Consider the following 14,031-nt stretch of genomic DNA (forward strand, 5'->3'; position numbering starts at 1 on the left):
ATATCATGGATATACTGGTATACATCCATCAACACCATCATTATAAATTATTATGAAGATATTTCTTCGGGTGAAAGTATATGACATAGGATTTTTTTGTTTAACTCTGGCATGAATTTAAATTCAGATGATATCCTCATATATCTCTTACAGTTTATGAATTTATAAATGAACTGAATCCAGCCTATACGAAAAGAGTCAAAAGATAGTAAACTGTCCATTTACAGTAAACTTTTTTTTTTTTTTTTTTTGGGGGGGGGGGGGGGGGGGGGGTCTGTTTATCCTTTTTAAAAGATGTTTTAATACGGTCGTTCATCAGCATCATGATTATGTCCATCATCATCATCATCAACATCATCATCATTTACATGATTCTCATGACATCAGCTGTTTTAATACGGTCGTTCATCATCATCCTCATCCTCATCCTTATCCTCATCACTTGTTTCAACTGATAGGCAAATTAAACCAAACACCATCATCATTTTATCTTATTTATTTCCTCTTTTGGTATTTTGATAAAAGCAAGTAACTCAGGAAAAACACATTTTCCCTCGTAACGTACCCTTCGCACATTTGACATAAAGTAACGGTCTCGGTTTAAATATGATTTAACAACACAAACATGAAAGGGGGTGATCAACAACACACCAGTTAATGACAAAGCCATAGGGTCCATTACGTCGACAAACTGGTCTCATCAACAAACTAACAACAAATTATTATATAACAGCTTTTTTAAACATTCCTAGATGGTACATAGTAAGCCCATACCCATAGATTTGATCGCTACTTTCGACAAGTATATCATAACATGTGTGTATAAAAATATACATTTTGATTGGTTAACAAAAAAAACAAAAAACATGTATGTTTGTTGTATGTTTGTGATAAAATACGACCCAGAAATAGTGCCTGAAGTTATATCAGATAATTGTGAAGACGTTTAGAAAATCATAACCTGTTTTGCGTGTTGGAATTATCGAGGCAATGAATGTATTTTTGTAACCATTTGCTACTTTCTATAGCAGAAGATTATTCATCAGCAGGTTTGAATTGAACATTAAAACATATTTTTTGCTGATTATTTTTTTGCAGGAAGTAAACGATTCAATATTTGTCTTTAAAAAACTGAACGGAGGTTTTCTTATCAGTCAACACAAGTGCACTGTTTTGTTAAAATATCAATGAAAATCTTTGCATTTTGCAAATTATAACAGGTGCCACCGATTAATTTACACAAAGAGCAGAGAGAAAACACTGAATACTTAAGAAATGTGTACATTAATTAAAGAGAAATCGTGCATATTCTATTAAAAAAATAATGTAAGACAAGTTATATAAAGTAACAAGTACACGTAACATATTTGTTACCAAAATATTTCTTGACTCAAGTTAACAATGTTGGCAATGTCATTTTAGCAGGCTTCAAAAATGACCTCTTTCTTTTGAAGGAAAAAAACATGATTGAAAATGTTGGTTAACAATAATATTGGAACATTTTAACAAATTTAGCACTTTCAAAAAACCCAGATCAATTCTTGTTTCAACTATATTTAGTATAAATAGAGAGATACAACACATGTGTACCTATCAATCTTTGCCCCATTAGGAGTTGGGGAAACAGGCATACCCAGGATATTCAGACAACAATTTTATTGCCTAAAACGGTTATTCCCACTCCTGGAGCAGGGTAATTGGTCAAATTCATTTGGGTCGTCCGTATTCAAGGCCTCAAAGATCCTTTGAATTCAAAGATAATCAAGACAAGTTAACTTTCAATTCAAGTTGTGATACCACCAGGCCTGTCAAATTCCTAACTAAAGTCCTTTATATGCCCCCTCCCCCCACCCCTCCATGGTGGGGCTAAACATTGATAGGTACACTATAATCTACTGCCTACAATAAATAAACTAACTAATACAAAGACTTTGGAAACTATATTAATTTTCAAAAAATAATGTCACCATTTCATTTTACTTATTGCCTTCGAATGGGAAAATATTAATTATATTTATTATCAATAGAAATTTGAGGGCATGTGCTTCATTCATATTGATAAAATATCGTTCTAACTTCTGATAACATGAACAAAGTATTAAGGAAATTATATTGCTACAATATTTTCATTGGTTTAAACATCATACCAGTTAAAACTATTTCCATTTTTGAAAAAACATACCAGTTTCCTCCAAAATAAATAAATAAAAGAATAGTCTTCCTTTTACCAATACTGTGTGTAACATTTCTTAATACATTAACTAACGGAATGCAAAACAAGATGGACAGTTTGTTTGAACTTTTGTTCTGTTAATGATATTTCAATTCTAATTCGTAACAAAAGATGTTATTCAAATATTTTTATTTTTACTGCAATAAGTTACATACATTGCCAACATGTATACAGTGTTTGCCTCAATATTAACAGCCAATACAGGTAACCATGGAAACAATGGCAGCTGTGTAGAAATTAACAATCGCAAAAACAATTTGTTAAATATCTAACGGTTCTGTATAAACTTAATAGCAGGTTATAAAACTCAGGTAAAAAAGTCGTGTTCAAAAGTGTCCAATACAACTTCAGGTACTGTTTGATCGTTAAATTTGTTACTAATTGTTACAAATCCATTCGAACGAGAACCCTGATTAAGCCAAGGATGACTTAGGCATTCTTCTGCCGAGAGGCGTAAATCCGGCTCCTGACGTAGAACACTCTTTAACAGGCATTTAACCTTCGATGATAACGACGGAGGTAATAGGTACTGGCCCCTTCGTATTTTAGAAAAGAGAATAGTTGGCTCAGCATCGTGGAAAGGATAACGTCCAACAAGAATGGTGTAAAGCATGACGCCCAAGCTCCAAATGTCGGCTGCCCTGCCGCTGTATGTCGGAGTGTTGTGGTTCAAGATTTCCGGACTAACATAAGCTGGACAGCCATGTTTATCTGAAAGCCGATCGTCGTCTTCCTGTTCCAGAATGCAAGCATCTTCCAAACTGTCCAATCGCAGCTCGGTTCTGAAAATAGAATAAATGGTGATATTACATTTTCTGCTCTAAGTCCATTATTATGCTAAGCATGTATCATTATATAATTTATGGAATATGGAAATATTAGTAGTACTTGTAAGAAAGTCCATTTAATATGGAAATACTTGTAGTCCTTAGGGGTAATGTATTGAGCAAGTTAAATAAACTTTCAGCAATTATTTGACTAGTTACATGTATTCATTACGGTACAGTTTTGAATCCAGTTATTTTTCTTCAATCATTATCAAAACCATAATAGAAGCACATTGTACTGTTCAAAGACATCAACAGTTTATTTACTGTTCGTTTACTTAACCTTGCGAACAAAAATTTCAAATATTCAGTATTTAAAAGTTAAGAAAGAATCCTTTGTAATAAAGTGATTACAATTATGACGTTTATCAGAAACAATGTAGGGGCAAAACCAACTGGGCTGTTTACCCACGCTGTTCAAAAACCAATTAATAAACTTCGCCCCCAAATTTTATGTTCAAAGCAAACTGTTTACCAGCATTAAAATCAGTCATGAATCAGGAGGCCAGATCGTTTTATCTACCTCTACCTACAAGCATATACATTATCTACCTATCCAACCATTCAGCAAACAAGTACAAAATTTATGTGCTGTAAGCCTACACTAGTTAACCAATTTCTTTTTTTTCTTAAGTTCGAATAGCTTTGCTATTACATAAGCCAAACATTTTTGTCAATTGTCCAGACAAAAGCTAAGTGGGTTTTTTTCTGTTCATTTTAACAACTGCATAAAAAAGATATCCTTTATAATCTCCTTCATGTTTTCAGCTGTTTTGAGTACTCTTTTTCAGCAATTTAAAAACTGTTTTGACTTTAACACGTGGAGATAAAATTCTTCAGAAATGTTTATAACTTTTATGTAAATATTAAATCTAGAACAAATGCCATTTCAAAATGTATTTCATAAGATAGGACATAGTTTAAAAGGTCGCACACTCATGAAAGTCATTGTGCATGATTATAAGTATGTTATTTCATTACATACAGAATTTATTATAACCGTAGCCCGTGGTTTTTAGCAGGTCTTGGTTGAACACTTTTGGTAAAAACAGTCACGAATCGCGGTGGCTACAGCCTAGTCAAGTCACGGCTTCATAATAAAGTCCATTAAACCCCAGTGTTGTGTTTTTTTGACTTCATGACTACAGAACATGTAAACCTGGCAATCTTACAACATTTTAAATGCTTCGGCTATCATTTAGGGCAATTCTATATTTAGAAGCTACCATGTTATTTTGGACTGCATGAAGACAATTTTACATTCCTAAATCAAAGCAGAAATACTTCAATTGTTATGATAATATATATATTGTCACATGTCTTCTCTTAACACCTTTTACAACTTTTTTTTAAAATGATAGAGACTTCCTTTTCCTTTTTAAAAACACTTGATGTAAGAAAAAATTCTAGTCATTTTCATATTTTTCAAACCTTAATTGTTATATCAATAAGTGCATTGCAGTAAACAATATGAAATGCAAACATGATCTCAACAGACATTTAAATTAAAAGAAAAAAGCAAATGCTTTGCTATTTATACACATCATGCAACCACCTCCATATCTAATTTATCTCTATATGTTCTACATTATATCAGCATAAACCACTAGCTTAGGTAATGTGATAAATGAGCTTCAGTGAAATGTTTTTTTCTTCCGTTAATGAGACCACATCTTATGTCAGGTTATAGAACTGTAAAAAGTGTTTACAACCATCAAGACTATTTCGCAAACTCTGACGTTATTAAAACTATATCCAACCAATATTATTCAAACGCTAAATTGTACTTCATCAAGTTTATAATATATATATACATTTATTTCATATGAGAAAATGATTATGTTCAATAAATATACAAAAAAAAAAATCACTTCAAATATTTACTGCGCATATGTCCTGCAGAACTGCTTTGAAAGCATTTCATTGAATTTCTTTTAAAATCTAGGTTACCCAATTACATTTTTCATTCATACTAGATTTGCAGCTCCGGCTTTTGCGTTTTAAATTCTCATTGCAAAAAATTCCGCTGAGGCGATCAATTGAGCTGGTTGAAAAATGACAAATACTTGAGGATAATTCAACTGCGTAGATACAAAATACATACTCGTTACAACATTCTTTACCGAAGGCTGAACTTTAGGGTACTTCACGTGACCGCCTTAAAGGACATTAAACTCAAAATTTGTGAAAATCTTTAAAAGCTCAAGAGACACATGTTATCAATGACAGTTAAAGGTCAAAAACTTTCAATGCAAAACCACAATGTGAATTCATACATTGACGTTAAATTGTAAGTAACCAATATTTTAACATAAATCTATCAAAAAAAAAAGTGTAGAAGGCTCTTGAAAAAAACACTTTCGTTCACTTCTTTTCTACCTAGCAATTCGATTTAAATGGCTGTTTACATTCATGCTGATACCATTAAAATTCAAATCTCCAATGCAGAGTGTTAGACTATTTAATTAATGTTAACGCCCATATGTTAATTGGCTGATGTATCTTAAACATACATCCTCATTGTGATCGAGCCATGTCAAGTAACTAAGGCGGGGCAAAATCTAGCTTCTTGCAACTTGAGTTTGCAACACGCAAGGTCAAATGATAAAACAAATTCTATGTTATATGTTCTTGATAGATATATCTTAAAACTTTCAGATTGTTATGCAGTTGACATGCACCACTACTGTATTTGCAGATTAAGTTACAGAAGTTTTTTACAGTGACAACTGCAATTTTTTTCCAGTCTGTAATACATGTACCACAAATATGAATCAAAGTCGACTAGGGGAACTACTTTACAGGCTACAGTCAACTCTTATTGGTAATTACAAGACTAATTAGTTTACACAACCCAGGAAAAGCTGTAATGCATCATCTGATTGTGAGAGAAGATGACCAATCCTATCCTTAGCACAACAAAACCCTTACAAGAAATATCAAGAACCATATTTCTTTCTTTTCCGTTGAATTCACCAAATTCCCAAGTCTAATACAACTGTCTGCCTAGTTTCTTGACAATCTCAGCCATCTTGCATCAAAGACCTCCAGCTATTGGATCAATAGTCCCTTCAACCTAACCTAAACATACAACCTCAGGGAATGAATTCATTGATTCAGTTTTCCATGTCATAATGAGGTAAACTTCTGAATGAAATGATTTTTTCACGTTCAGCAGAGAATTCTGGGGATTGCTTTTTTGCTGCTATAACATAGATTTTCCTTATGAGTGATAGGAAAGGCACAGGTGTCTTAAAACAGAACAAACGGGTGGAGCAATTTGCGAATAACTCACTAACAATGCTCTTCCTATCTTCTTTATTTAGAACAATTTCCCAGTTTTATATAATGGTGTTTGAAACAAAATGGGTAGGGCACTTCTGCTCCTTGGAGCTAACTTTCCTTTTGCATCAATATCCTTACATAGAGAAAAAAGCCGCAAAAACATGAAAAACAAAAAGATCTTTCACTGACGCAGAGAAAGGGTAAAATAAGACAGGTTTAATTAAAGAGGAAGGCAGAACTCGGAACTCTCCATGCACAGGCCTTAATATTGAATCAAATACTGCCTCACTTTAAAACAAGTCTAGTATTAAGATGAAGCAATATTTTATTCAATAATAAGGCCTGTATTACAAGACGAAATCATTAAGTGCTGACTGTTTCTAATTAAGGCAGTGCAACAACACATTAGTAAAAAGATAAAATCTTCTAGAAAAACATGACAAGCATCTTTTGTGAAATTCAACTTCAAGTACACGCAATTACAATTATTTGTGAAAGTCACTGGCCAAGCCATGTACATTAAGCATCTAGACTTTACCCATGAGCACGGAAGCGGGCATTTTTCAAAAAGGTAAATGTCAACTTTGTTGATAAATATTATGCAAACACTACTACACCTATAGATAGATTTTCTTAACAATTCATCCTTTAAGGATAAAAGTAGTTCCTCAAAGCCAAACTAGTTGTGATTTCTTGCTGATGCAATGTTTACTACTCTATTCATGCACATGATCCATCATAATCACTCAGTCACTCACCAAAGTCTCTTTATTGGTTATAATTAAGATGATGCAATATTTTAATACAAACCCAGCTTCTGATAATAAAAGGGACTAGTTCATGTTTCAGAGACTTAACTTTAGAAAAAATAGTGTAAAATGTTTTAAAAAAAAATAATTTATGTTTTAAAAAAAAAACACAAAAAAACTTATTTTCAACAGTTTTAAAAAAGGGAAGTCAAAATACAATCTGTGGAGTCCCTTCAAATTAACTTTGCTTTTTATTAGACAGGAATGTTAGATTGCTCAAATATAAGACAACTAAAAAATTGGTTTTCATTTGTTCTGGGTGTATACATACAAACATGTGATATTTCTAAGGAGTCTAAATATATTATATAATATATCATAAATAGTATGACGGCTGAGCAATTACCATGTAGTACCATCCCCTGGCCAGATGAAGTAGGAAGATGCATGTGAAAAACACCCATTGGCACAAAACTGTCACAATCCCTGCGTTTTTATCAGACAACAAGAAGGAAATTGCGAAAAACATTTTCACAGTTAAGCAATGTAATAACTTAAGGGCCAAGCTGATAATATGGAAAGCAAAATGACTGGTACACACCTTTCTTTATTTTTAAAGACGAATTTGCGTAGTTTGAGATCTCTTAGAATAACGCCGCTGTCGTGGCAGTGTTTTACAGCCGCAACAATCTGTCGGAACAAGTTGGCCGCCTCATCCTCTTTCAGCTTTTTCTTCTGTCTAACGTAAGAATGTAGGTCACCATAGTGACAGTCAAAGAAGACATATGCCTTCGTTTCCCCGAGAATAATTTCAGAAATACTGCTAATGTTTTCGTGTGCATCAACCAACCAATATGCGCTGAGAGACTCACGATATTTGTGAATCTGGAACTCCTGAAATGTAGAAAATGGATTTTGTTCATTGGTTAGAAAGAAAGTCCCTTGATGAATTGTAAATAAGCTCCAATGAGCCATCGTTATACCACAGTTATGGTATAATGCATACCTTAAAAACTTTCATGACTTATCTCAAAGGCAACTATAACAATGATAAACCATTTCTCTTTTTTCATCAGGACTATTTAGCAATGTTGCGCAATCAGTGAAAATGGTACATGACATTATATTTGGCCAATTTTGATTTATTTAAATTGTTGTCCATTCAAACTGTTGCTCATAGGCATAAGTATGAGACAAAAAAGTCTTTGGCTACCACTTCCATTTGGTTTGTAATAGTTATACGTGACGAGTCAGTCCGGGTACTCATTTATAACCTACATGAGCCAGAAAATGAATGTGACATACATGTTTATTATTAACAACAAGGAAATAGCCTTTCCAAGTCTCCTTAACAATACACTTAACAAATTTCATCATGATGTAAATTAACACCAATCTCATTATTATGGTAAGGGCAGAAATAGCATCACACCATATTCAGATGATGACCATAACACGAGATTGCATGCCTCCCATTGTCCAATGATGAAATCCCCATTCTTGCAACATGTTAACAACTTGATGATGACAAACTCACAAAGAATTTTTAGACTCTTCAATTCATATACTGCCCTGGAGTAAATATATATTTTCAACTTCTGGTGAAAGCACTGACAATTTTAAACTTTAAATTGAGCACCATTACGCAATACTTAAATAGCTTAGAAAAAAAAAATTGGTAAAACACTATACATTAATATGTTTATCTGAATGTTGAACATGACATCTGCCAAAAACTTCCCCCCCCCACATGATTTCACTTTCATTCTGTTCAAATTTATATTTTAATTCTATATAAATTTAATATGTTATAATATATGCCACCCCGAATAACTTGTGCACATGAATACACGTTTGCCTGTCATAAAAGTTTTGTTTTATGACAAAAACACGTAAAGCCACATGTACAAATGTACATGTGGACAATTGTCAATTACGACATCAAACGGTCATACTTGACTAGCCACTTATCTTGTCCCCTCAGGGTGGAGACCTTAAATTCATGTATCGACTCAATAAAGCCGGATGATAAAGCACTGATAAATGTTTGAACTGTGACGAAAGTACTGGCGGTCAGTTTTAATGCAAGAATGACCCTGTGGCAAATAGATTGAAAGTGATATCATAGGGATCTATAGATAGCTAATGCTTACGTTTGATATACCAGTATTCATTAATGTCATTTAAGAATGTATTGCATTTTAAAAGCATGAAAGTGGAAAGCTTATTTGTCAAATGTAAAGATCATTACAATTGCAATTTACTAAGGAAACAATTACACAACCATTTAGCAATACTGACAAAACTATTAAATGGACACTTGCATACTCATACCTGACTCATCATAAATCTTACAAAGCCCTTTATGTGGTCCCTAGAGCACATGGCCCCTCTTTGTCCAACAAAGGAAAAGTTAACAAAGGGTTCTGTCCCTTTGTCTGGTATCTGAACTAAGTGACAAAAACTAAGTCACTAAAAAGTGATTCACTTCTGTAATGATGCCATTAGTTATTTTGTTGCCAAATATATAAAATCATTTAACAGACATGAACAACAAAATTTATGAACTATACAGGTACAGTGCATTTTCAAAAGAGGAAGTTGCTTTGCCACTTTTTGAAGTTATTAACAAAAAGAAAGAATCTTTACAAACCTTGCATATCTTTTCCTCTCCAGTCGTACAATCGCAAGCCTTGTAAGTTTCTCCTTCTGTGTGTTCTAACAAGAATCTTCCAATCTTATAGACTTTGCCCTGATTTTCTGCCTTTGGCTTTGCTGGAAACTGAGGTTTTGTAAGTTGTATCTCTGGAGTCAAACACCCTCCAGTTAGTGTTAAGTCTTTAACCAATTGTTCTGTCTTCCGTTGTTTAGGCCCATGACTTCGAATTTGTAGTCGGGGCCTTTGTCTTATTAGACTCATAAATAGATTCTAAATATCACAGATATGTCGAGGTTTGAAACTCAACTTTCGCTTTTATCACAGATCAAGTTTATATCATACAATCAAAACATTTGTTAACTAGTGATGCTATTATGATAACATTAATATAACATGAAAAATATTGCCTTTTAGTTAGTCCATCAATGCACTGTGTTAGATGATTCCAGCAGCATGAATGTACATGAAAAAAATGACGTCAGTTTTGATAACTGCTTTGTTTGCTTAGAAAGTAACAACTATTTCCGCGTGCATATGTTCCATACATGTGTTGCAGACAAATGATAAACCGAGTCCGTTCCTAGTCAAATGGATGAAAGGTGCGTGACAAAAGTCTCGATTCGAAGTATTTCCATACCAAGTGTAAACGAGTGTTTCACAATAGATGACGAAATTACGTTGCTTTGATGTAAGTAGGTTAAAATTTCGCCGGTTACTCACTTCTACGCCGATTCAAATTTGAGCCCTTATTTCACAACAGATCTTCTTCTACTTTCCAGAGTAAAGTCTTCAAACCTTGATGTTTCCTTATTTCTCGAACACTCTATTGATTTACACTTGGGAAGGGAACCCTTCCCGTCTAGTTTCTTCCGTACTTCACGGCTGCGTAGGTCGCCATTGTGAAGAAATGACAACGTGTGATCTCGCAGTTAACCGAAAACCGATTTACCAACGCGGAATAATATATAGGGTGTATGCAAACGTAAATAGCTGATTGTGTGTTTAAAATCAAGTATGAATTATGAATACACGTAATAAAGATAAATCTGATTGTAATTAAAATTTCCTTAATAATGAAACTGTAGAGACTTCAGTTATGTCCTCTATCAGATCAGAACTCCTTCCGTGGTGGAGTAATATTTTATAGTCTGTTCGTCGGTTACTGAATGAATCATGATAATCTTCTAACACTTCATTGGTCAATTTCGGGGATTTCTCTTTATTACGTCAGGAAAAGTCTTCCCATTTATGGCAAATCTAAACTGAAAGTAATAATTTCATTGGACCACGATATTCTATTATTAGAATGGAATTTTCCTTTAAGTTCGATGATGCAAGAGAAATATATAGGACGTAAACAAATGACATATCGAACATTTGATTACATGTATAATTATATAACGAAAACAAAATAGTTCCAGAGTTTTCCATTGACAACCAGTTTAATTTTGAATGATTATTTTTTTACTTAAAACATCTCGGACGATAATAGTCCCAGCTCTCGTGCACTAATTTACAGTACAGAATAGATATTCTGTAAGATAGAAGTTCAGTGCGGTATGACTAAAATACGAAAATAACCTATTTTCGCGAAAATAGCTTTTTTGACTAAAATACGAAAAAAGGTTATTTGATTGTGATTATTTATATACCAATGAGGATTTCATTAAGTCGTCATGCCAGATGTATGCGTATATATAATTAAATATAATGTATCCCAAACACTTAGGCAGCGTATTTCATAATATTTGTCAGTGCAAACAGATATTTATTATTTACATTCATATACATTATCTCTACTTTTGAATTTGGGCGTCATATTTAAAATTGTCGTTTAAACATCTGTATACATTTGTGTCCATTGCTTTTTCTCATTTTTAATTTAATTTATAAAAAAGAATAATAGGGGATAATTTGGTTACAATTTGGCATGTTTTTCTGAAAAACAACAATTAAAATTTAATGTCATTTTAAATCCTTTTTAGGCATATAATTACATGAAAAATTGTTTGTTTCAGTGTAAGATTGCTATAATTTTCTTTTAATAGTGCTAATGAGGTGAAATATATTGCAATCTTATACTGATACAATTTTTCTGGAATTGGAATTATACCCTAATCAGCACTTCCAGAATACTGATGCCAAATTTCATAAATATTTTGCAAGTTAAAATTTGTTATTGAGGTGAAATCTATTTTCTTAGATGATGAAGTGTTAACACAATTATTTTATATAATTTAATCTACTTGTCTGTAAAATTAATTTGCAATACTGCAAATTGTATGCATTATATATATGCATATCCATGAACCTTTGAATTTAATGTGATTTAGACAATTGTCAGGTCACAAACTCCACGAAGGTTTTAACTTTGGTCTTGACTTCTAGAATATAAATCACGTACGGTATTCGCACCATACCCATACTTGCAACTCGCGAACATTAGTGCCAAGTAAAATAAAAATGCCCAGATAGATGGCCATGTTATAATAAAACAAGGACTTTTGACCCATCACCCTTTCATCATAACAATAACCTTTGACCTACATACATGTGTTGCATGTTCCCGGTAAACATTTGTGAAACCCGCAATGCATTGCCAAGTTACCGTCCTGACAAGCCACAATACAATGAATTTTGACCAATGACCCTTGATTATGACCTTGACCTTTCTTGCATTCGACACGTCGGTGTATCTTGATGAATTTCTGTGGCAAGTTATTCTTAATCCTTCCACGCAGAAATTATGAGCCAGGCAAGAGATGGTTCGTGCAGACAGACGCACTTACGCATTGGGCAAGGTATCCCAAGCGGTCTTGACAAAACAAATTTCATGTACATCTTTTTGTATGGTATATTTACCTTGAAAGTTAAACTGTGCCATTTGTCAGACTTTAAAAATGTAGATTCAGGCAAGTTACATAAAATGATTTGCATAAAAACTCCACTGAAGGATATTGCCAACATGTCAGTACAATGCAGGGACAGTATCTATTTAACATCTCAAGTCGTTTTTTTACCTCAATATGATTTCCTATATTTTCCATAGTCAAATTTAAATAAAAGTTTAGCATAATAGTATGTATATCACATAAGATTAATGAAAGTAGAGTACTTTAGATATTAATCAGTTATAGTATCATATTTCTAGCGGGATACTTCACTTAGGAAAATGACTGAAGTCAGGAAATGACTGAAGATGTTTTATGAATACTGGTCAAGTCACTGCTTGTATCATATCTATTTCTTAACATTTTACATAGTCAAATTACAGGAAAAGTAGAAGCGATTTAAAACTAGAACTCCACGAGTCGGATGTGTCGCCTGACAAATTATTTACTGTCTACACTATAGCTGTTAGATTGGCAATTTATCCATTTATAGACAATCATGTTGCCATTTAACTGTCAAGTGTAGGTGGCATTTGAACTGAAGGTAACAATGTTAAGCCGGACAAAAATTAACAACGAAAATTAACAAATGGCAATAACTCGAAACATATGGAAGCAAGAGTTACAGTTCTTGTGCACTGCACTTGCCCTCAATGAGATATATTTACCTAATAAGTTTCAGGTTGATACCTCTTATGGTTTACGATATATGCCCCTGACAAAATTTAAGCTGGAAAATTAACAAAGGGCAATATCTCTAAACATATAGATGCAAGAGTTACGGTTATTGTGCACTGCACTTGCCCTCAATGAGATCTATCTAGCATGAAGTTTCAAGTTGATAACTCTTATATTCTTCAAGATATGCCCCGAACAAAACTTTAAGTATTAAAATTAACAAAGGGCAATTACTCTAAAACTAAGAAAGCAAGAGTTTCTGTTATTGTGCACTGCACTTGCCCTGTATGAGATCTATCTACATATGAAGTTTCAAGTTGATAACATCTGATGTATAATACAAGATATGCCCCAGACAAAACTTTAAGCATGAAAATTAACAAAGGGCAATAACTCTGAAAATATGAAAACAAGAGTAACAGTTCCTGTGCTCTGAACTTGCCCTCAATGAGATCTTTCTACATATATAATTTCATGTTGATACCACTAATAATTTACGAGATATGCCCCGGACAAGTGAAAACGGGACGTGCCGACACTGCCACCGTGACAAAAGTTACCCCTATATGTCGCCTAGTCAGGCGACACAATTGAAGTATGTATTCAATAAAATCAATGGAGATGAAGTATTATAGATATGAATAAGTTACTGTATCTTATGACCAGCGAGATACTTCACTTAGAAAAATGACTCAAGTTAGGAAATGAC

General features: G+C 33.3%; 1 protein-coding gene across 1 annotated transcript; it reads right to left on the minus strand.

Annotated features, from left to right (window-relative positions):
• Positions 1-480: 480 nt before the first annotated feature.
• Positions 481-10,684, minus strand: LOC128205608 (tribbles homolog 2-like). Its single transcript, XM_052907356.1, has 3 exons — positions 9,748-10,684; positions 7,696-7,988; positions 481-3,015 (listed from the first exon to the last, which is right to left on the minus strand). The coding sequence occupies exons 1-3, from the start codon at positions 10,012-10,014 to the stop codon at positions 2,541-2,543; spliced, it is 1,035 nt and encodes a 344-aa protein (XP_052763316.1). The 5' UTR covers positions 10,015-10,684; the 3' UTR covers positions 481-2,540.
• Between the last annotated feature and the right edge of the window lie 3,347 nt (positions 10,685-14,031).

This window comes from Mya arenaria, chromosome 10, assembly GCF_026914265.1.
Source record: "Mya arenaria isolate MELC-2E11 chromosome 10, ASM2691426v1".
Classification (NCBI taxonomy): domain Eukaryota; kingdom Metazoa; phylum Mollusca; class Bivalvia; order Myida; family Myidae; genus Mya; species Mya arenaria.

Bases quoted from the DNA above. Each gene is read 5' to 3' on its own strand.
- LOC128205608 (XM_052907356.1), bottom strand. From the start codon at position 10,014: ATGAGTCTAATAAGACAAAGGCCCCGACTACAAATTCGAAGTCATGGG. The intron at 7,989-9,747 runs GTTTGTAAAGAT...TCTACATTTCAG, and splicing joins GAGAGGAAAAGATATGCAAG to GAGTTCCAGATTCACAAATA. The intron at 3,016-7,695 runs GTGTGTACCAGT...TTCTATTTTCAG, and splicing joins GTCTTTAAAAATAAAGAAAG to AACCGAGCTGCGATTGGACA.